General features: G+C 41.2%; 1 protein-coding gene across 3 annotated transcripts in view; it reads right to left on the bottom strand.

Moving 5' to 3' along the window:
- LOC112234620 (regulator of G-protein signaling 17) overlaps positions 1–20,902 on the bottom strand; it is a 30,475-nt gene extending 9,573 nt beyond the window's left edge. Inside the window, exons 1-3 of one of the 3 annotated variants that reach the window (XM_024402848.2) lie at positions 20,717–20,902; positions 13,859–14,132; positions 7,285–7,415 (exon numbers count right to left, since the gene is read on the bottom strand). In XM_024402848.2, coding sequence (XP_024258616.1) covers positions 7,285–7,415; positions 13,859–13,861 — 134 coding nt within the window. In that variant the 5' untranslated portion in view covers positions 13,862–14,132; positions 20,717–20,902. Of the gene's footprint in view, positions 1–7,284; positions 7,416–8,201; positions 8,508–13,858; positions 14,133–20,716 lie in introns of those variants that run through there. The other 2 variants (XM_024402847.2, XM_024402849.2) reach the window with 2 other exon arrangements.
- Positions 20,903–24,976: the final 4,074 nt, after the last annotated feature.

Raw genomic sequence — 24,976 nt, 5'->3', positions numbered from 1 at the left:
TCTTTATTTCCAGCACTAATTTCAGATAATCTGGAGGTGGCACGATATGGGCAAACAATCTATGTTTTTATCCACTTGCGATTTAGATCAAAATACTTGGGTGAACTGTTGGAGCCTTGTCTCAGGATGGTAAGTTGGTGGTTGAAGATATCCCTCTAGTGGTGTGGAGGCTGTGCTTTGGCAAAGTGGGTGGGGTTATATCCTTCCTGTTTGGCCCTGTCCGGGGGTGACCTCGGATGGGGCCACAGTGTCTCCTGACCCCTCCTGTCTCAGCCTCCAGTATTTATGCTGCAGTAGTTTGTGTCGGGGGGCTGGGGTCAGTTTGTTATATCTGGAGTACTTCTCCTGTCCTATTCGGTGTCCTGTGTGAATCTAAGTGTGTTTCTCTAATTCTCTCCTTCTCTCTTTCTTTCTCTCTCTCGGAGGACCTGAGCCCTAGGACCTGAGCTCCAGGACTACCAGACATGATGACTCCTTGCTGTCCCCAGTCCACCTGGCCATGCTGCTGTTCCAGTTTCAACTGACCTGAGCCCTAGGACCATGCCCCAGGACTACCTGACATGATGACTCCTTGCTGTCCCCAGTCCACCTGGCTTTGCTGCTGCTCCAGTTTCAACTTCCACCTGACTGTGCTGCTGCTCCAGTTTCAACTGTTCTGCCTTATTATTATTCGACCATGCTGGTCATTTATGAACATTTGAACATCTTGGCCATGTTCTGTTATAATCTCCACCCGGCACAGCCAGAAGAGGACTGGCCACCCCACATAGCCTGGTTCCTCTCTAGGTTTCTTCCTAGGTTTTGGCCTTTCTAGGGAGTTTTTCCTAGCCACCGTGCTTCTACACCTGCATTGCTTGCTGTTTGGGGTTTTAGGCTGGGTTTCTGTACAGCACTTTGAGATATCAGCTGATGTACGAAGGGCTATATAAATAAATTTGATTTGGAATAATTCTATAGTTAGAATATAATAGTGGGCACTTTGAATAGTGTTTGACATGACAACGAATGAAAATGCCAGGGAGGAGTTACTGTGACATGGTAGGAACCAAAGTTTTCATAAGTGTTTCGTTGGTGACCCTATAATCTTTGGCTAAATGTAATATTTTCTCATGCTACTTCATGTAATTAACATATTCATGCTTTTTGTATTCCTCTATGATATCGAAGATACTGTTGCACAGAAATGCTGATTTAGGTCTATACCATCAGTGGTATAATCAGGCTGTTTAGCGAAGTATGTTTGCTCTGACTCAGTACATTAGCTAGCATTAGTGGCTAACACAATTTTGGCCCAACTTGCTAATAAAATACAAACTAGCTGTTTGCAGATGTAAGAAACAGACTAATAGTGTAGTTCATTAATTAAGAAGCGAAGTGAAAACAGCATCGTTGTCATGAACATTGTTGCATGTGCTGCACTGACCATGCAGACTAGAGGTCGACCGATTATGATTTTTCAACGCCGGTACCGATTATTGAAGGACCAAAAAAGCCGATACCGATTAATCGGCCGATTTTGCTTATTTGTAATAATAACAATTACAACAATACTGAATGAACACTTTTTTAAACGTAATATAATACATCAATAAAATCCATTTAGCCTCAAATAAATAACAAAACAGGTTCAATTTGGTTTAAATAATGCAAAAACAAAGTGTTTGAGAAGAAAGTAATATTTGCCAATATGCTATATGTGCCATGTAAAAATGTGTGCCATATAAAATATGTGCCATGCAAAAAAGCTAACGTTTAAGTTCCTTGCTCAGAACATGAGAACATATGAAAGTTGGTGGTTCCTTTTAACACGAGACTTCAATATTCCAATGTAAGAGGTTTTAGGTCGTAGTTAATATAGTATTTATAGGACTATTTCTCTCTATACCATTTGTATTTCATATACCTTTGACTATTGGATGTTCTTATAGGCACTTTAGTATTGCCAGTGTAACAGTATAGCTTCTGTCCCTCTCCTCGCCCCTACCTGGGCTCGAACCAGGAACACAACAACAGCCACACTCGAAGCATCGTGCTCCACAAAAGCGCAAGGGGAATAACTACTCCAAATCTAAAAGCGAGTGACGTTTGAAATGGTATTAGCGCACACCCAGCTAACTAGCTAGCCATTTCACATTGGTTACACCAGCCATTAGGCTGATAGGCTTGAAGTCATAAACAGCGCTGTGCTTGCAAAGAGCTGCTGGCAAAACGCACGAAAGTGCTGTTTGAATGAATGATTATGGCCTGCTGCTGCTCAGTCAGACTGCTCTATCAAATCAGACTTAATTATAACATAATAACACACAGAAATACGAGCCTTTGGTCGTTAATATGGTCGAATCAGGAAACTATCATTTCGAAAACAAAACGTTTATCATTTCAGTGAAATACGGAACCGTTCGGTATTTTATCTAACGGGTGGCATCCCTAAGTCTAAATATTCTTATTACACTGCACAACCTTCAATGTTATGTCAGAATTACGTAAAATTCTGGCAAATTAGTTCGAAAATGAGCCAGGCAGCCCAACCTGTTGCATATACCCCGACTCTGCGTGCAATGAACGCAAGAGAAATGACACAATTTCACCTGGTTAATATTGCCTGCTAAACTGGATTAGTAGTTGACTAATGATTATGATTGATTGTTTTTATAAGATAAGTTTAATGCTAGCTAGCAATCTACTGCATTCGCGCAACAGGCAGGCTCCTCGTGGAGTGCAATGGTTAGAGCATTGGACTAGTTAACTGTGCGGTTGCAACTGTACGGTTGCAAGATTGGATCCCCTGAGCTGACAAGGTGAAAATCTGTTGTTCTGCCCCTGAACAAGGCAGTTAACCCACCGTTCCTAGGCCACCATTGAAAATAAGAACGTGTTCTTAACTGACTTGCCTAGTTAAATAAAAAAAGGTATTTAAAAAAAAAAATCTATATTTAAAAATCTGAAATCGGCGCACAAAAATAACGATTTCCGATTGTTATGGAAACCTGAAATCGGCCTTAATTAAATCGGCCATTCCGATTAATCGGTCGACCGCTAATGCAGACTGAATGCAAGTGTCTGGAGGAACAACAAATGCACTCCTTGAGTGACAGGGGGTAAGGCTCAGTCTGTGTGTAAAGAATCATGGAGACAGAGAGAGCGGAGAGAGATGACTCAAGTAGAGAACTATAAAAATGGACGTTACACACAGCGTATGACATTTTACAAACCAAACATTCAAATACCTCTGTAGAAGGTAAAGTAAAAACCCAAACTGGCCCATGCATTAATACTGGTATATCGTAAAATACCGGCCAGCCCTACGTGATATTACGTGCTGCTAAAATCATTTACTTACATCATGGTAGTTTTAGAGACAGATACCATGTAGTTATAGAATATAACATTATTACCCAATAGAAGTACTGTATTTACAGGATAACACATCCTTATAGTAGCCTTATAGCATAACACATCCTCATAGCATAACACATCCTTATAGCATAACACATCCTTATAGTAGCCTTATAGCATAACACATCCTTATAGTAGCCTTATAGCATAACACATCCTTATAGCATAACACATCCTTATAGTAGCCTTATAGCATAACACATCCTTATAGTAGCCTTATAGCATAACACATCCTTATAGTAGCCTTATAGCATAATACATCCTTATAGCATAACACATCCTTATAGCATAACACATCCTTATAGTAGCCTTATAGCATAACACATCCTTATAGTAGCCTTATAGCATAACACATCCTTATAGTAGCCCATCTCCGCATTGAGTTTTTATTGAGCACTGCTTCCCATCGCTGAAGTTGGAGACTTTTATCTCCCTCACCAACTTCAAACATCAGCTATCTGAGCAGCTAACCGATCGCTGCTGCTGTACATAGTCTATTGGTAAATAGCCCACCCATTTTCACCTACCTCATCCCCATACTGTTTTTATTTATTTACTTGCTCTTTTGCACACCAATATCTCTACCTGTACATGACCATCTGATCATTTATCACTCCAGTGTTAATCTGCAAAATTGTAATTATTCGCCTACCTCCTCATGCCTTTTGCACACATTGTATATAGACTCCCCCCTTTGTCTTCTACTGTGTTATTGACTTGTTAATTGTTTACTCCATGTGTAACTCTGTGTTGTCTGCTCACACTGCTATGCTTTATCTTGGCCAGGTCGCAGTTGCAAATGAGAACTTGTTCTCAACTGGCCTACCTGGTTAAATAAAGGTGAAATAAAAAAATAAAAAATTGAAGCGTCTTAGTGCAAGTATGCAAACCTAGAATCCTTTTGGATCATAATTATATGGACAGGAGGAACTTGTCCTGATGTGTAGAATGACAGTTTCAAAACGATAGTGTTTCTCAAGTCGTTCTGCCTTTGCCTTTCTCAGGTCAGTAATGCACACTAGGGACAATGTGCAATGCAACTGACTGGCAGAACTCTCAGAAGTTGTGTTCCAAACATCAGTTGCCTCCAAACACATGACATATTCCCTCTACATCCAGGACATCAAAGAGTTTCTCAAAACCCCAGAGTCTTCACAATAGATCATGGATGTTGATGGATGTATTACTCCAGGCTAATATGAGAACAGACTTATTCTAAGCCCTAAAATATGATATCAAATATTATATCATTTGTAGTCTTAGAGTTTTGTTTATAACCTTTGATCAGTTTGTAAATGTATTAAATTACTGTTTGCTAATTTTGTCATCGTAAACTTCACCCCCTTTATGTAAATGAAAAGGACGGCTTATGAATACAATAATGGGATGATGTGCAAACTACAACCAATGATGTCCAGTAAAATGTACAATGTTCAATTCACATTCGCTCCACAGAAAGAGGAAGAGTATTAAGCATTAGTGATGGTAAAAAAAAACCAAGTTATATATTGCAATATTATTTGTGGACAACACATCTCTCATCTCCCTGCAGCAGACACACAGTGAGCAATATGTTTGGAACAGAGATCCCAATATCGAATCCCAATATACAGTACCAGTCAAAAGTTGACACACCTACTTATTCAAGGGTTTTTTCTTTATTTTTACTATTTTCTATATTGTAGAATAATAGTGACCCCATGAAAACTATGAAATAACACATAACGAATCATGTGTTAAACAAATCAAAATATATATTTGAGATTCTTCAAAGTAGCCACTCTTTGCCTTCAAGGCACACTTAACGAGCATGACTACCACAGCATTCTGCAGCAATACGCCATCCCATCTGGTTTGCGCTTAGTGGAACTGTCATTTGTTTTTCAACAGGACAATGACCCAACACACCTCCAGGCTGTGTAAGGGCTTTTTGACCAAGGAGAGTGATGGAGTGCTGCATCAGATGACCTGGCCTCCACAATCAACCGACCTGAACCCAATTAAGATGGTTTGGGATGGCCTCCCGGGTGGCGCAGTGGTTAAGGGCACTGTACTGCAGTGCCAGCTGTGCCATCAGAGACTCTGGGTTCGCGCCCAGGCTCTGATGGTCCGTGGGGCGATGCACATTTGGCCTAGCGTCGTCCGGGTTAGGAACGGCTAGGCCGGTAGGGATGTCCTTGTCTCATCGCGCACCAGCGACTCCTGTGGCAGGCCGTGCGCAGTGTGCTTCCTCCGACACATTGGTGCGGATGGCTTCCGGGTTGGATGCGCGCTGTGTTAACCTTTCGTTATTACCTTGATCTCTACATCCCTAATAACACACAGTATTTTCCAAAAATCGAATGTGAAAAACACCTTGAGGATTGATTATAAACAATGTTTCTGTCGATACTAAAGAGCTAATTTGGAATATTTTTCGGCGTTTTCGTGACTGCAATTTCCGGGCGATTTCTCAGCCAAACGTGAAGAACAAATTTCGCCTACAAAAATAATATTTTTGGAAAAAAGGAACATTTGCTATCTAACTGGGAGTCTCGTGAGTGAAAACATCCGAAGCTCCTTAAAGGTAAACGATTTAATTTGATTGCTTTTCTGATTTCCGTGACCAAGTTACCTGCTGCTAGCTGGACAAAATGCTATGCTAGGCTATCGATAAACTTACACAAATGCTTGTCTAGCTTTGGCTGTAAAGCATATTTTGAAAATCTGAGATGACAGGGTGATTAACAAAAGGCTAAGCTGTGTCTCAATATATTTCCTTTGTGATTTTCATGAATAGGAATATTTTCTAGGAATATTTATGTCCGTTGCGTTATGCTAATTAGTGTCAGATGATGACAACGGTCCCGTTCACGGGATGGGGTGTCACTAGAGGTTAAGAAGCAGTGCGGCTTGGTTGGGTTGTGTATCGGAGGACGCATGACTTTCAACCTTCGTTTCTCCCGAGCCCGTATGAGAGTTGTAGCGATGAGACAAGATAGTCGCTACTAAAACAATTGGATACCACAAAACTGGGGAGAAAAAGGGTCAAGTTTAAAAAATAATAACAATAAAAAAAAAAAAAATGGTTTGGGATGAGTTGGACCGCAGAATGAAGCTGGATAGCTCAGCATATGTGGGAACTCCTTCAAGGCGGTTGGAAAAGCATTCCAGGTGAAGCTGGTTGAGAGAATGGCGAGAGTGTGCAAATCTGTCATCAAGGCAAAGGGTGGAACTTCGAAGAATCTAAAATATATTTTTTGATTTGTTTAACACTTTTTTGGTTACTATATGATTCCATATGTGTTATTTCATACTCTTCACTATTATTCTACAATGTAGAAAATAGTTAAACTTTTGACTGGTACTGTACATAGAATCGTAAAAGTCGCAACATATAGAATCGTATGAATAACAATACATACAGTACCGTGAGTATCGTATCGGCACCTAAGTAGAGCGATAATATCGTATCGTGAGGGCCCTGGCAATTCCTGGCCCTAGTAAGCAGTAGTATATGAGAGTGTCTTATTAAATTCTTTCCCCATGCAGCAGATAATTGGTCTGAAACATTGTTTATGCACCCATAGTACTGAAAACACTGAGGGGAAAAAAGACCTACAGTATTTCAGCATTCATTACCTTGATCTCTACACAATGTGATTGGCCTAAATACTAGGTGGATAAAGGCAATAATGTATGAATATTGGTCATTTTGACTTAAAGGGGGGACAACTCCCTCTGGTTTACACTACTCTTCCCCCACTTACATCAAAACATTTTTAGAGTGAGGTTGAAAGGGATGTGGTCATGAAAGTAATGTTTCTTATTCAGTCTATAGCAGGGACTTCAGGTTATTTGGAGAACCATGACCTATTGAAAATGGAGGAGACATGGGGACAGACGTACCAGAGGCATTTACAACAACCACACCAGCACATGCAGCAGTTGTTGGGTCGTGGGTGGCCAGGCGCCTGGGGACGTCCTTCAATGTGTGGCTGCTGCCGTTTTCTCATGTCAACTCCGCTTAAACTTCGGGGCTGTGGAGGAAACCCAAACAAGTTGGTTAGGGACAATCCTATCTTCCTAATAGATGGATGAATATCACAACATTGGTTAGGGATAGTGATGCACTGATCTCACATTTTTGGCAGATACCGATAACCAATATTTTCCTTGCCCCAAAAAAAACCCGATACCGATAACCGATATTGAACATTTTAGCGGCCTTTTAAGCATTCCAGTACAGTTAAATAGTTACACACAACGGTCTAAGGCACTGCATCTCAGTGCAAGAGGCGTCACTACAGTCCCTGGTTCGAATCCTGGCTTTCCAGGCTGTTCACCTAAATTACACTAGGCAAGTAACTATAAGAATGTAAGTATATCATTGTCACTACCTCCACATGCAAAGACGTGACCATGAGCAAAGAATAATGTTCTGTATTTCCACAAAGACTAGGAGGTACTGTCTAGAGTTTACTAAGCCTGTATGTGAGTAAAGGTTATATAGCCTACTAGGTCTATGTGTGAGTAAAGGGTGTATAGCCTACTAGGTCTACATGTGAGTAAAGGTTATATAGCCTACATGTGAGTAAAGGTTATATAGCCTACTAGGTCTATATGTGAGTAAAGGGTGTATAGCTTACTAGGCCTACATGTGAGTAAAGGGTGTATAGCTTGCTAGGTCTATATGTGAGTAAAGGTTATATAGCTTACAAGGCCTGTATGTGACTAGAAGGTCTATAGCCTACTAGGTCTATATGTGAGTAAAGGTTATATAGCTTACTAGGTCTATATGTGGATAAAGGGTTTTCAGTACTTACCCTACGAAGTCCGGAGCCAACCTGATAATGAATTGCACCCACCTGGTGTCCCAGGTCTAAATCAGACCCTGATTAGAGGGGAACAATGAAAAAAATGCAGTGGAACTGGCTTCGAATTCCAAGGTGTAGTTTGAGGGCTCTATAGCCTACTAGGCCTATATGTGAGTAATGGGGAAGAAAACAAGCTAGCCTAAAAGGTTGCAGCGCAATAGCTGTGTGAAATTGACTACAGCTCAGCGTTCAACACCATAGTGCCCACAAAGCTCATCACTAAGCTAAGGACCCTGGGACTAAACACCTCCATCTGCAACTTGATCCTGGACTTCCTGACGGGTCGCCCCCAGGTGGTAAGGGTAGATAACAACACATCTGCCACGCTGGTCCTTAACACTTGGGCTTAGTCCCCTCCTGTACTCCCTGTTCACCCACGACTGCATGGCCAAGCACGACTCCAACACCATCATTCAATTTGCTGACGACACAACAGTGGTAGGCCTGATAACCGACAACGATAAGACCTGGCAGTGTGGTGCCAGGACAACAACCTCGCTCTCAATATGAGCAAGACGAAGGAGCTGATTGTGGACTATAGGAAAAGGAGGGCCGAACATTAACATCGTCGGGGTTGTAGTGGAGCAGGTCAAAGTTTCAAGTTCCTTGGTGTCCACATCACCAACAAACTAAGTTGGTTCAAACACACCAAGACAGCTGTGAAGAGGGCACCACAAAACCTATTCCTCCTCAGGAGACTGAAAAGACTTGGCATGAGTTCCAAAGGTCTACAGCTGCACCATCGAGAGCATCCTGACCGGTTGCATCACCGCCTAGTATTGCAACTGCTCGGCATCTAAGGCACTACAGAGGGTAGTGCGTATGGCCCTGTACATCACTGGGGGGGGGGCAAGCTTCCTGACATCCAGGACATATACTTTCACAAGGCACTGTATTCGGCCTCCTTGAACTTTGCGACCTTTTGACACATTTCAGGCTTCAAACATAAAGATATAAAACTGTATTTTTTTGTGAAGAATCAACAACAAGTGGGACACAATCATGAAGTGGAACGACATTTATTGGATATTTCAAACTTTTTTAACAAATCAAAAACTGAAAAATTGGGCGTGCAAAATTATTCAGCCCCTTTACTTTCAGTGCAGCAAACTCTCTCCAGAAGTTCAGTGAGGATCTCTGAATGATCCAATGTTGACCTAAATGACTAATGATGATAAATACAATCCACCTGTGTGTAATCAAGTCTCCGTATAAATGCACCTGCACTGTGATAATCTCAGAGGTCCGTTAAAAGCGCAGAGAGCATCATGAAGAACAAGGAACACACCAGGCAGGTCCGAGATACTGTTGTGAAGAAGTTTAAAGCCGGATTTGGATACAAAAAGATTTACCAAGCTTTAAACATCCCAAGGAGCACTGTGCAAGCGATAATATTGAAATGGAAGGAGTATCAGACCACTGCAAATCTACCAAGACCTGGCCGTCCCTCTAAATTTTCAGCTCATACAAGGAGAAGACTGATCAGAGATGCAGCCAAGAGGCCCATGATCACTCTCGATGAACTGCAGAGATCTACAGCTGAGGTGGGAGACTCTGTCCATAGGACAACAATCAGTCGTATATTGCACAAATCTGGCCTTTATGGAAGAGTGGCAAGAAGAAAGCCATTTCTTAAAGATATCCATAAAAAGTGTTGTTTAAAGTTTGCCACAAGCCACCTGGGAGACACACCAAACATGTGGAAGAAGGTGCTCTGGTCAGATGAAACCAAAATTGAACTTCTTGGCAACAATGCAAAACGTTATGTTTGGCGTAAAAGCAACACAGCTCATCACCCTGAACACACCATCCCCACTGTCAAACACGGTGGTGGCAGCATCATGGTTTGGGCCTGCTTTTCTTCAGCAGGGACAGGGAAGATGGTTAAAATTGATGGGAAGACGGATGGAGCCAAATACAGGACCATTCTGGAAGAAAACCTGATGGAGTCTGCAAAAGACCTGAGACTGGGACGGAGATTTGTCTTCCAACAAGACAATGATCCAAAACATAAAGCAAAATCTACAATGGAATGGTTCAAAAATAAACATATCCAGGTGTTAGAATGGCCAAGTAAAAGTCCAGACCTGAATCCAATCGAGAATCTGTGGAAAGAACTGAAAACTGCTGTTCACAAATGCTCTCCATCCAACCTCACTGAGCTCGAGCTGTTTTGCAAGGAGGAATGGGAAAATTTCAGTCTCTCGATGTGCAAAACTGATAGAGACATACCCCAAGCGACTTACAGCTGTAATCGCAGCAAAAGGTGGCGCTACAAAGTATTAACTTAAGGGGGCTGAATAATTTTGCACGCCCAATTTTTCAGTTTTTGATTTGTTAAAAAAGTTTGAAATATCCAATAAATGTCGTTCCACTTCATGATTGTGTCCCACTTGTTGTTGATTCTTCACAAAAAAAATACAGTTTTATATCTTTATGTTTGAAGCCTGAAATGTGGCAAAAGGTCGCAAAGTTCAAGGGGGCCGAATACTTTCGCAAGGCACTGTATACTAGGCGGTGTCAGAGGAAGCCCAAAAAGTTAACAACTCCAGTCCCCAAAGTCATAGACTGTTCTATGGGCTACCTCGTGGCAAGTGGTACTGGAACGCCAAGTCTAGAATCAAACGGCTTCTTAACAGCTTCTACCCCCAAGCCACAAGACTCCTGAAATATGAATCCACCCAGACTATTTACATTGACTGACCCCCCCCCATTTGTTTTTACATTGCTGCGACTCACTGTTTATCATCTATACATAGTGACTTTACAAATTACCTCCACTAACCTGTACCCCCGCACATTGACTTGGTACCAGTACCCCCTGTATATAGCCTTGTAATTGTTATGTACATTTATTGTGTTACTTCTTGATTGATAAAAAAATATATATATATATTTTATTTTATTTGACATTAGTTTATTCAGTAAAAAATGTTTATACTCTATTTCTTGGACTGCATTGTTGGTTAAGGGATTGTAAGTAAGCATTTCACGGTAAGGTCTACCTACACCTGTTGTATTCGGCGCATGTGACAAATACGATTTGATTTGAATATCTCCATTGTGAGAGCCAACAAAAGTAGGATACTAAGTCAAATGTTTTACTTCCTATCAAGCACATTCGGTCAATCAACCAAAAAAAATAGGAGCCTATTGGGAACATCCCTAGTAAATAAGATGAGCAAACGTAAAAAGATGTGAGCCAACAATGAAAACATTCTGGTACAATCACCACTATTATTAACATCCTGGTGCTGAATGGTACAATAATGCTTGTTTCAAATCAATCCCAAAGAACAGATTATAATTATAATAATCATAATCTGGGTGTGGAGCACGAGCACCAAGTATTAATAGAGAATATATATTTAGGCTAACATTTAAAAATATATTTCCTCTCTGCCCTCATTTAATCTCTCCTGCGATTCTACTTCACTACTTTTAAACTTTTCTTTTGAATCCAAAAACTATTAAATAAAGGATCATCTTACCTGCAAAGTCATCATTCAACTTTTGCTCCTTATTTATGGACACTATCAATGATCAGTGAGGAGGTTCCCTGTCTCTCTGAGTAGCCTAAACTTTAACATCCATGATGACACATGGACCAATAGGCCAAATATGCAAATCCTGAGTTGACCACTTGAGCAGCCATCGGTTTATTCACCTTCCACCGGTGGAAAACATGCACATTGATGCAAAATACAGTGACAAACACCTTTGTTCTAGCTGGGGACACGTCCACGCCACTGAAAAGAAATGCAAATAAACTCTCCATATGGAAACACAAATATAGGCTTAGCCAAAGAACCTCCTTTTCATTCTGCAACTCAATCACATTTTGGCCAGGATTAATTTTTTTACTGTATTTCTACTGTCAAACTACAGTGAGGAGAATTTATATTTCATTAGCCATTTGGGAAATGTACTGTCTTTGATCTTGCTATAGGACGATAAAGAGAAAATTACCGACACTAACATTGCCTTCCTCATTTTGCGTACGTCGCAAAAGTTTGAGTGATTTTCGTACACAACATTCTTATAGATTTTTCGAAAACCATTATTTGGTCAAAAGTAATAACTTGTGCATTATGTTGATTCCTGCTATGAGAGTATCTGCCTGTGCCTGTTTCGCTGCTGTGTGAGAGCTACTCTCACTCCCCCTCCCCTTGTGCACACAGTGTAGGGAGAGATGCAGTCCTACAATGTTTTTGTAGGACATTAGCCTACATTTCCTGATTGATTAATCAATTAGCCTACATGTCTGTACAGCAACAATATCATATTCAGAGTTAGCAGTCTAGATAAGTGTTGAGTTCCCCCTTCTTCAGGTGGTGAATAAAACAGCCTTTAGGCCAATAACGACAAAGAGGTTGGCAATCCTGATTTCCCTGGATATGTTACATGAAATAGCTAACTTTGAGGCTACCATCTGTTTTCTTACTTGGCACTGAAAACTTTTGTCTTGAGCCCTGCCGCTAATGTAAGGTAACGGTCCATTAAAATACTGATTGTTATATCGTTGCATTGTTATCGAGTCAAATAGTAACCTTTATCACAATATATTTTTGTTGTCCATATTGCCCAGCTTAAGCACCCCCCCCCCAAAAAAAATTGTATTGTAAATTATTGCTGAATTATAGTTATCGCAAAAACAAAAGGGTACATTTGTTGTCCATATCGCCCAGCTCTAAGTACAAAATACAGCAGAGGAGTGATATTGGACTTACTTTCCTCAATGGGCCTTGGTTGGTTGTTTCAGTGGGAAGATCCAGAAAGCATTTTGTGGTTGCCATTCCTTAATAGTGTGCTCTCAGTACTGGTCACTCATAGCAGCACAAATTATTTTGTTCAATGGCAAATATGATTTTTTTTTTTAAATCTACAGTTAATTTACTCATTATTAACAGCTGGTGATCCTAGCCAGGCCTGCATCTTACATTTGAGGTAATGAAGGCTTAAAAATGGGGCTAGTAGGTTAATGTTGGCTTAATATGGTTAGTAGGGCACTATAGGCATAATTGGGCTAGCAGGGTAATGTAGACTCAATAGGCTTAGCAAGGTAATGTAGACTCAATAGGCTTAGCAAGGTAATGTAGACTCAATAGGCTTAGCAAGGTAATGTAGACTCAATAGGCTTAGCAAGGTAATGTAGGCTTAATAGGGTTAATAGGCTTAGCAGGGTAATGTAGGCTTAATAGGGTTAATAGGCTTAGCAGGGTAATGTAGGCTTAATAGGCTTAGCAGGGTAATGTAGGCTTAATAGGGTTAATAGGCTTAGCAGGGTAATGTAGGCTTAATATGGTTAATAGGCTTAGCAGGGTAATGTAGGCTTAATAGAGTACTGTAGGCTCAAATAATAGGTCCGATCTAAAGCAGCCTCCAAGGGTCCCGGCCCTCCTGCCACTCTCCAGTTTCTACCCATAATGCACTATTCCAGAGCAATTTATAGGAGTCTGTCAGATGCATACAGCTGAATAGAATTTTGAGAATTCAAATAGGAGCATACTGAATTTCCTTAAATGGTGGACAGATATATGTAGGATGAAACTTAGCATTCACATTCACTACTATAAGGACATGGAACTCTGCCCTAAGTAACCTACCATGAGAATTAGTCCGTTGTTTCCACAGACAGACACGGCAGGAGAGTCATGGCGCTGAGGTAAATGGTTGGTTGAACTTGGGTGGGTTCAGAAGTAAAGCACTAGGGTGTGTCTACAGAGTAGTATTGTTGTTCTCACCATCACTGATGGAGGGCCAGGTGGTGAGGAGGGATGAGGAGGACAGCAGTCTCCACCCTGGGTCTCAGCAGAGCTCAGGGACTCAGTGGGTGGACCATTTGCAGTGTTGCGTGCAAGGGGAGCAAAAATATACCATCTGAGAAAAAGAACAGAAATACAGTGCATAGTAATATTGTACAGACAGATAGTAGGTTTATATTAACCTTTGACCATTAGGCCAGGAGTGTCAAACTCAATTCCTGGAGGACCATGTGTTTGCAGGCGATTGATTAATTAAGGTCATTGATTAGTTAGGAACTCCCTTCACCTAGTAGTCTAGGTCTTAATTGGTTAAAAATTAAAAATTAAATAAAAAGTGGAAACATGGCCCTCCAGGATTTGAGTTTGCCACCCCTGCATTAGGCCTACTTTTCACTCTGTGTTGATGAACTCCACCACAAATCCTGGTTGGTCTCTTATTCGACACCTCCAAAAATGAAACTGTGCATAATGGAGGCAATAGTCTAACAGTTTTCAAAAGTGACTGTGCTCACATGCGAGTTGTGTTTCACAGTTTTAGGCTAGCTATAGCCTGGGCCTATACTGCAGAACTACTGCAAACACATGACTGAAGAGGTCTAGATGGTCATATCCATGACAACTACAGAGATCCTTTCTCATCTGGTTCCTAACATGGCCTGGGGAGAGCCACTGACAGACCTCAGCAAGGCAGGGTACTATACAGAGGATCAGGAGGTTCACAATAAACACTTTATTCCATATACTTACAAGTCAAAGTTAACTCTGTCAGGAAAAAGTGTCTACTGGCCTAGGAATTTCAATCTGTCCCACTGCTATTTCTGATCCTCTGTATAGTACCCTCCAATCTGGCCCACTGCTATTTCAGCACCCTCTCCTCTATACTTCAGGTCCTATCCAATAAACAAAAAATAGACATACAGTACCAGTCAAAAGTTTGGACACACCTACTCATTCAAGGGTTGTTCTTTATTTTTTACTATTTTCTACATTGTAGAATAATAATGAAGACATCAAAACTATTAAATAACAGTTATTTGAGATTCTTCACGGTAGCCATTGTTTGCCTTGACAGCATTGCATACTCTTGGCATTCTCTCAACCAGCTTCATGAGGTAGTCACCTGGAATGCTTATCCAACATTCTTGAAGGAGTTCCCACATATGCTGAGCATTTTTTGGCTGCTTTTCCTTCACTCTGTAGTCCAACTGATCCCAAACCATCTCAATTGGGTTGAGGTCGGATGATTGTGGAGGCCAGGTCATTTGATGCAGCACTCCATCACTCTCCTTCTTGGTAAAATAGCCTTTACACAGCCTGGAGGTGTGTTTTGGGTCATTGTCCAGTTGAAAAACAAATGACAGTCACACTAAGCGCAAACCAGATGGGATGGTGTATTGCTGCAGGATGCTGTGGTAGCCATACTAGATAAGTGTGCCTTGAATTCTAAGTAAATCACAGACAGTGTCAACAGCAAAGCACCCCCACACCTCTTCCTTCATGCTTCATGGTAGGAACCACACATACGAAGATCCTCCGTTCACCTACTCTCCGTCTCACAAAGACACCGCGGTTGGAACCAAACATGCAGATTAACACTGGAGTGATAAATGATCAGATGGTCATGTACAGGTAGAGATATTGGTGTGCAAAAGAGCAAGTAAATAAATAAAAACAGTATGGGGATGAGGTAGGTGAAAATGGGTGGGCTATTTACCAATAGACTATGTACAGCAGCAGCGATCGGTTAGCTGCTCAGATAGCTGATGTTTGAAGTTGGTGAGGGAGATAAAAGTCTCCAACTTCAGCGATGGGAAGCGGTGCTCAATAAAAACTCAATGCGGAGATGGGCTACTATAAGGATGTGTTATGCTATAAGGCTACTATAAGGATGTGTTATGCTATAAGGCTACTATAAGGATGTGTTATGCTATAAGGCTACTATAAGGATGTGTTATGCTATAAGGATGTGTTATGCTATAAGGATGTGTTATGCTATAAGGCTACTATAAGGATGTGTTATGCTATAAGGCTACTATAAGGATGTGTTATGCTATAAGGATGTGTTATGCTATAAGGCTACTATAAGGATGTGTTATGCTATAAGGATGTGTTATGCTATGAGGATGTGTTATGCTATAAGGCTACTATAAGGATGTGTTATCCTGTAAATACAGTACTTCTATTGGGTAATAATGTTATATTCTATAACTACATGGTATCTGTCTCTAAAACTACCATGATGTAAGTAAATGATTTTAGCAGCACGTAATATCACGTAGGGCTGGCCGGTATTTTACGATATACCAGTATTAATGCATGGGCCAGTTTGGGTTTTTACTTTACCTTCTACAGAGGTATTTGAATGTTTGGTTTGTAAAATGTCATACGCTGTGTGTAACGTCCATTTTTATAGTTCTCTACTTGAGTCATCTCTCTCCGCTCTCTCTGTCTCCATGATTCTTTACACACAGACTGAGCCTTACCCCCTGTCACTCAAGGAGTGCATTTGTTGTTCCTCCAGACACTTGCATTCAGTCTGCATTAGCGGTCGACCGATTAATCGGAATGGCCGATTTAATTAAGGCCGATTTCAGGTTTCCATAACAATCGGAAATCGTTATTTTTGTGCGCCGATTTCAGATTTTTAAATATAGATTTTTTTTTTTAAAAATACATTTTTTTTTTATTTAACTAGGCAAGTCAGTTAAGAACACGTTCTTATTTTCAATGGTGGCCTAGGAACGGTGGGTTAACTGCCTTGTTCAGGGGCAGAACAACAGATTTTCACCTTGTCAGCTCAGGGGATCCAATCTTGCAACCGTACAGTTGCAACCGCACAGTTAACTAGTCCAATGCTCTAACCATTGCACTCCACGAGGAGCCTGCCTGTTGCGCGAATGCAGTAGATTGCTAGCTAGCATTAAACTTATCTTATAAAAACAATCAATCATAATCATTAGTCAACTACTAATCCAGTTTAGCAGGCAATATTAACCAGGTGAAATTGTGTCATTTCTCTTGCGTTCATTGCACGCAGAGTCGGGGTATATGCAACAGGTTGGGCTGCCTGGCTCATTTTCGAACTAATTGGCCAGAATTTTACGTAATTATGACATAACATTGAAGGTTGTGCAGTGTAATAAGAATATTTAGACTTAGGGATGCCACCCGTTAGATAAAATACCGAACGGTTCCGTATTTCACTGAAATGATAAACGTTTTGTTTTCGAAATGATAGTTTCCTGATTCGACCATATTAACGACCAAAGGCTCGTATTTCTGTGTGTTATTATGTTATAATTAAGTCTGATTTGATAGAGCAGTCTGACTGAGCAGCAGCAGGCCATAATCATTCATTCAAACAGCACTTTCGTGCGTTTTGCCAGCAGCTCTTTGCAAGCACAGCGCTGTTTATGACTTCAAGCCTATCAGCCTAATGGCTGGTGTAACCAATGTGAAATGGCTAGCTAGTTAGCTGGGTGTGCGCTAATACCATTTCAAACGTCACTCGCTTTTAGATTTGGAGTAGTTATTCCCCTTGCGCTTTTGTGGAGCACGATGCTTCGAGTGTGGCTGTTGTTGTGTTCCTGGTTCGAGCCCAGGTAGGGGCGAGGAGAGGGACAGAAGCTATACTGTTACACTGGCAATACTAAAGTGCCTATAAGAACATCCAATAGTCAAAGGTATATGAAATACAAATGGTATAGAGAGAAATAGTCCTATAAATACTATATTAACTACGACCTAAAACCTCTTACATTGGAATATTGAAGTCTCGTGTTAAAAGGAACCACCAACTTTCATATGTTCTCATGTTCTGAGCAAGGAACTTAAACGTTAGCTTTTTTGCATGGCAAATATTTTATATGGCACACATTTTTACATGGCACATATAGCATATTGGCAAATATTACTTTCTTCTCAAACACTTTGTTTTTGCATTATTTAAACCAAATTGAACATGTTTCATTATTTACTTGAGGCTAAATAGATTTAATTGATGTATTATATTAAGTTAAAATAAGTGTTCATTCAGTATTGTTGTAATTGTCATTATTACAAATAAAAAAAATTTTTTTTTTTTAAATCGTCAGATTAATCGGCATCGGCTTTTTTGGGCCTCCAATAATCGGCATTGAAAAAAATCATAATCGGTCAACCTCTAATTCTTATGGTTTGGTTTGATCAGTCAATGATCGTAGCATTGCCTTCTTTAAATTGGTTTGCCTAGATAGTAAATGGCTTTGAGCTATATTACCGACATCTAGTGGCCACAGTAAATGACTGATACAGAAGATTTGTTTCAGGTTTCCAGCACTGCAGGTGGAGGTAAATCACTAATATTAGCTTTATACTTTTTTCAAATGCACAAATCTACTTTAAAAAAAATGGAGGTAGCCTCAATGTCGCTGCCCATGCGGTCACAGTCGCCATAATGGCTCCGATACAAAGATTAGGCTAGTGCTCTATCTAATTCAATTGTCAATTTGTTAAAGAGATACTTCACCTAAATTATACTAGGCAAGTCAGTTAAGATCAAATTACTATTTACAATGACGGCCTACATCGGCCAAACCCGGATGACGCTGGGCCAATTGTGCGCCGCCCCATGGGACTCGCAATCATGGCCGTTGTGAAACAGCCTGGAATCGAACAAGGGTGTCTATAGCACTGAGATGCAGGGTGTGTTACTCTAGCACTGAGATGCAGTGCCTTAGTCCACTGCGCCACTCGGGAGCTTCACAATCAACGTAAGATACACATATTATATCATCCCAAATGTGTTAGATGGTTTTCCAAAACGATCTCAACAAACCATTTCTGTATGGACCTCTTTGGCAGTAGAATGGCCTTACTGAAAAGCTCAGTGAATTCAACATGGCACCGTCATAGGATGCCACCTTTGCAACAAGTCAGTCAGATTTCTACCCTGCTAGAGCTGCCCCGGTCAACTGTAAGTGCTGTTATTGTGAATTGTCTAGGAGCAACAACACCTCAGCTGCGATGTCATTTCATTAGGTTCCTGAAGTACAGTTCTTGTGCGGAGGTTGCATCCCATTCTGTAAGCCTGTGTGGTTTCCATGGCTGAGCAGCCACACACAAGCCTAAGATTACCATGCACAATGCCAAGCGTCGGCTGGTGTGGTGTAAAGCTCACTGTCATTGGTCTCTGGAGCAGTGAAAACGTGTTCTCTGGATTGATGAATCACGCTTCATCATCTGGCAGTCCGTTTGACAAATCTCAGTTTGGGGGATGCCAGGAGAACACTACCTGCCCCAAAACATTGTGCCAACTGTACAGTTTGGTGGAGGAGGAATAATGGTCTGGGGCTGTTTCTCATGGTTCGGGCTAGGCCCCTTAGTTCCAGTGAAGGGAAATCTTAACACTACAGCATACAATGACATTCTAGACGATTCTGTGCTTCCAACATTGTGACAAAAGTTTGGGGAAGGCCCTTTCCTGTTTCAGCATGACAAAGTGAGGTCCATACATAGTTGGTTTGTTGAGATCGGTGTGGAAGACCATCAAACACATTTGGGATGAATTGGAAAGCCAGGCCTAATCGCCCAACATCAGTGCCCAACCTCACTAATGCTCTTGCGGCTGAATGGAAGCAAGTCCCTGCAGCAATGTTCCAACATCTAGTGGAAAGCATTCCCAGACAAGTGGAAGCTTTTATAGCAGCAATTTGGGGACCAATTCCATATTAATGCACATGATTTTGGAATGAGATGTTCGAAGAGCAGGTTTCTACATACTTTTGGTCATGTAGTGTACTTTCGGATGATTTGGACATGATACATGAAAAAAATGCTAATATTGGTCCCATGAATTAAATTGGATTTGTGCCACAAATGCTAAAATGTTAGCATGCGGAAACAGTGCCAGCTGTTTCCTCTAAGGAGAAAAGCATATACACATTTAAAAAGTATATGCTACTTATGGTTTGTTTTATCTAATAAAATGTCTAGCACACCTCCGCATTTATTTTTACCACTTTACACATGTAGTTTGGCATTCCACCTCTGTAAAGGTAATTTGCCGGATGATGTGCTAGTGGAGGAGTCCTTTCTAATGACTTCTAATGTTTCCAAGTTCCCTCTTCACAACCAATTGAGATTCTCCCCTTATATTCCATATGGAAAACGGCAGGCTGGAGCGGTAGCCTAGTTCAGCCATACCAAATAAACTGACTCGCTGCCAATTGAAATGTATGACATAGTTAGCTAGTGAGCAGTGGTAAAATCGTACATTTTAGAACTAGCTAACTAAATACACTTAACAGCATATCACATGCTTGCCATAATTTGCTAAAACATTCGCATCATAGCTGTCCTTGCCTGCAGCTGTGTGTTGTGCGTGGTTCTCTGTGATTCGAAGCATCTGCAGCTGTGATTCTGCACTAACTAGCTAGCTAAAACATTGCATGTAACATTAGCTGCAAAGACAATCTGATTCTGCTTGGCAAGACACCGCATGATAATGCAAAACTAATAGAAAACTACGATAGTGCCTTATTGTCGCATCAACAAAAATAAGAATAACCCCCAATTTCTGTATAGCTAGCTAACATTAGACCGTTCTCTCATTTTCTGTGCTGCGAAGAAGAGCTATGAAGAGCTAGCTATGAAACTAGCATGGCTAGTGCTAGCTCGTGGGACATTTAACAGAATAATGAAGAATATCCATAATCTTACCCTTTTAATTCTGGTTGTCAGTATTCTGTAGTGGTTCATTTATACGTGTTTTATGTTGATGATTGTTAAATCGCACAGTAAAGATGCATCCTGCCTTATAATCTCCATCGGCGGTGTTTTTCTTCCATCCGCCCAACTTCAGCACCGACTCCGAGCCAGTGGACATACTGCGCAAGCGTGCTGCTGTCACTGTCAACTCACGCTGGCCAGGCTGCAGGGTGGGGAAAACTGAGTTGCTACATTGATTTTTCAAAGATGGAGGTAGTAATATTGAAGCATTTATTGTACGTTTCCTAGTGTCTTTGCCACATAGACAGCCACTGTCCCCGGTTAAAAAATTGCGACTTTGTAAATGAGGACGAATGACACGTCATGTGTTATATCACATGTTTCTTGTAACATAAGTGGTTACTTAAATTCTTTATCAAGTACCCGAAAAAGTGGGCTTGGTATGTGTATGTTGGAACATGTTTTGATGCCATGCAAGATCATCATCACTCTGTTGGGCACAGCCTTCAGCACTTTTACACAATATGTTGTTTTAGGTCATTTTAAATATATTTAACATACAGTATTCCATTATAAATATCCCATAATTTAAGTATTCTTAATTGCCAAAATAAATATGAAGAGTGGCAATTGCTGCCTACTTCTAAAGCTGCAGAGCCTTTAATTCTGTCACACATTTTCTGTAATTTGTTGGTTGTTCTATTTTTTAGGGTTCTCCTTGGTACGCCTTGATGTAGCCTGAAAGAGAAGGTAATTCTGATCTTACTAAGCATTGGCTCGTAGTAGTTCAGGGATCTGAAACAAAAACATGTGTTTGCGTATTCCCACCTTTAACAGAATTGCTTTGTATTTTATCTCTATTTGCAGGAGGTGTTTGTAATAATTTGGATATAAAATGTGAATGAGAGTTTTCTACACTGGAGATAAATAAGAGCCATGTGTGTTTTCAAGGCCCTCCATCACACTTTACTGGTAGTCTAATATCTGTGTATGAGGTATCATTGCCAGTGGACATTGCAGTTTCACCTTGTGAGAGATGGGAAGTGCAACAAATGTTTGCTCTAATACTCCACTGGGAGGCATCAAAACCATGTTGCCTTCTCATTCCGAGAAATACAACTGGTGAATCATGCCTGTTGTTGAATGGAGGGCAATTGAAATGATCTTCTAAAGTGCATGGTGTTAATGTATAATGTGACTCATTTAAAGAACAGCCTATATATTTTGTGCAACTCAAAGAGGCAATTATAGAAGCATTATTGTATTCTATAATTAATTTTTAAAGCCTAATATAGACTAAACAATACAGTAGTTAAGTAACAGTGAATATTGTTTCATTATGCCAAGTGGCATAAGAATATCAAAGACTTAGCCTTCCTCTCCCAAACTGAGGAAACCTTCCACAAAGAGGGTCTTAGACCAGACGATAGGCATGGTACAGCAAATTAAATAAACAAAACACTATCAAAAGTAAAACAGTCCCTACCACCCATCAACCCAGCACTGCTGCCCTCCTTTTTACCAGCATGTCCTGCTCCAACGGTCCAACCCTGGGAAGTCTACAAAAAACTACAGAAGGTGAAAACCTGAAAGGTTTAACGGGGTTTGCTAATAAAGGAGTTTGCAAATGAATTGAGCGTGGACTACTGGCTGGCGTTCTTAACTTATCTCTACAAGAGGGCATTATTCCTGACGAATGAAAAGAAGCTATAGAGGTCCCCTTACCTGAATCCAAGACATCTCACTAACTTTCTGAGCAAAGAGAGCTTTATCACTGAATGGGATCTTACCTATATCCTACGCCAGATTGACACCCAGCAGTATGGATGTCTTGGATAGTTACATCTGTGCTACTGACTTAGTCTGGCTTTAATTCTAGCATGTCTACAAATTAATCTAATCTAATCAAATCAAATTTTATTTGTCACATACACATGGTTAGCAGATGTTAATGCGAGTGTAGCGAAATGCTTGTGCTTCTAGTTCCGACAATGCAGTAATAACCAACAAGTAATCTAACTAACAATTCCAAAACTACTGTCTTATACACAGTGTAAGGGGATAAAGAATATGTACATAAGGATATATGAATGAGTGATGGTACAGAGGAGCATAGGCAAGATACAGTAGATGGTATCGAGTACAGTATATACATATGAGATGAGTATGTAAACAAAGTGGCATAGTTAAAGTGGCTAGTGATACATGTATTACATAAGGATGCAGTCGATGATATAGAGTACAGTATATACGTATGCATATGAGATGAATAATGTAGGGTAAGTAACATTATATAAGGTAGCATTGTTTAAAGTGGCTAGTGATATATTTACATTTCCCATCAATTCCCATTATTAAAGTGGCTGGAGTTGAGTCAGTGTCAGTGTCAGTGTGTTGGCAGCAGCCACTCAATGTTAGTGGTGGCTGTTTAACAGTCTGATGGCCTTGAGATAGAAGCTGTTTTTCAGTCTCTCGGTCCCAGCTTTGATGCACCTGTACTGACCTCGCCTTCTGGATGATAGCGGGGTGAACAGGCAGTGGCTCAGGTGGTTGATGTCCTTGATGATCTTTATGGCCTTCCTGTAACTTCGGGTGGTGTAGGTGTCCTGGAGGGCAGGTAGTTTGCCCCCGGTGATGCGTTGTGCAGACTTCACTACCCTCTGGAGAGCCTTACGGTTGTGGGCGGAGCAGTTGCCGTACCAGGCGGTGATACAGCCCGCCAGGATGCTCTCGATTGTGCATCTGTAGAAGTTTGTGAGTGCTTTTGGTGACAAGCCGAATTTCTTCAGCCTCCTGAGGTTGAAGAGGCGCTGCTGCGCCTTCTTCACGATGCTGTCTGTGTGAGTGGACCAATTCAGTTTGTCTGTGATGTGTATGCCGAGGAACTTAAAACTTGCTACCCTCTCCACTACTGTTCCATCGATGTGGATAGGGGGTGTTCCCTCTGCTGTTTCCTGAAGTCCACAATCATCTCCTTAGTTTTGTTGACGTTGAGTGTGAGGTTATTTTCCTGACACCACACTCCGAGGGCCCTCACCTCCTCCCTGTAGGCCGTCTCGTCGTTGTTGGTAATCAAGCCTACCACTGTTGTGTCGTCCGCAAACTTGATGATTGAGTTGGAGGCGTGCGTGGCCACGCAGTCGTGGGTGAACAGGGAGTACAGGAGAGGGCCCAGAACGCACCCTTGTGGGGCCCCAGTGTTGAGGATCAGCGGGGTGGAGATGTTGTTGCCTACCCTCACCACCTGGGGGCGGCCCGTCAGGAAGTCCAGTACCCAGTTTCACAGGGCGGGGTCGAGACCCAGGGTCTCGAGCTTGATGACGAGCTTGGAGGGTACTATGGTGTTGAATGCCGAGCTGTAGTCGATGAACAGCATTCTCACATAGGTATTCCTCTTGTCCAGATGGGTTAGGGCAGTGTGCAGTGTGGTTGAGATTGCATCGTCTGTGGACCTATTTGGGCGGTAAGCAAATTGGAGTGGGTCTAGGGTGTCAGGTAGGGTGGAGGTGATATGGTCCTTGACTAGTCTCTCAAAGCACTTCATGATGACGGAAGTGAGTGCTACGGGGCGGTAGTCGTTTAGCTCAGTTACCTTAGCTTTCTTGGGAACAGGAACAATGGTGGCCCTCTTGAAGCATGTGGGAACAGCAGACTGGTATAGGGATTGATTGAATATGTCCGTAAACACACCGATCATTGATATGTTGGATTCACATCACCATCTCAACCAAAATCTAAGTTAAAGAATAGGACTAAATCAAAGGCTGGGTTTCTGTACAGCATTTTGAGATATGATGTACGAAGGGCTATATAAATAAATTTGTTAAAACTATTCAATGGGGCCTGGATCAAACATTCCCTTCAGCTACAAGGGTACTGTATGAATCCTATTCAAGACCGGCTCTGTAGTGTGTGAAACTTAGACAGAAGATTCAATAGTTCAATATGAAGAGGTTAAACATCTCACTCAGTTTGTTCCATCCACAATACATGCCATATTAATTAATGTTTTATTTGATATGAAATACAGTGGTATGCATACCAGGGGGCTATAATGGTTCATATTTCCTAACTTAGAGGTATTGCAGTAGAGGTAAGAAGAGGTTCATAATTGTTGTATGTTCTCATTGTCACGGCTTTCTTCTGTTGAAGGAGATGCGGACCAAAACGCAGCGTGGTTATTTTGATACATCTTTAATAAAGATGACAATATACAAAAACAAGAACCGTGAAAAACAGCCTTATCTGGTG

The sequence above is a fragment of the Oncorhynchus tshawytscha genome, linkage group LG01 (genome assembly GCF_018296145.1).
Source record: "Oncorhynchus tshawytscha isolate Ot180627B linkage group LG01, Otsh_v2.0, whole genome shotgun sequence".
NCBI lineage: Eukaryota > Metazoa > Chordata > Actinopteri > Salmoniformes > Salmonidae > Oncorhynchus > Oncorhynchus tshawytscha.
This window is presented reverse-complemented; position numbering and strand designations above follow the sequence as displayed.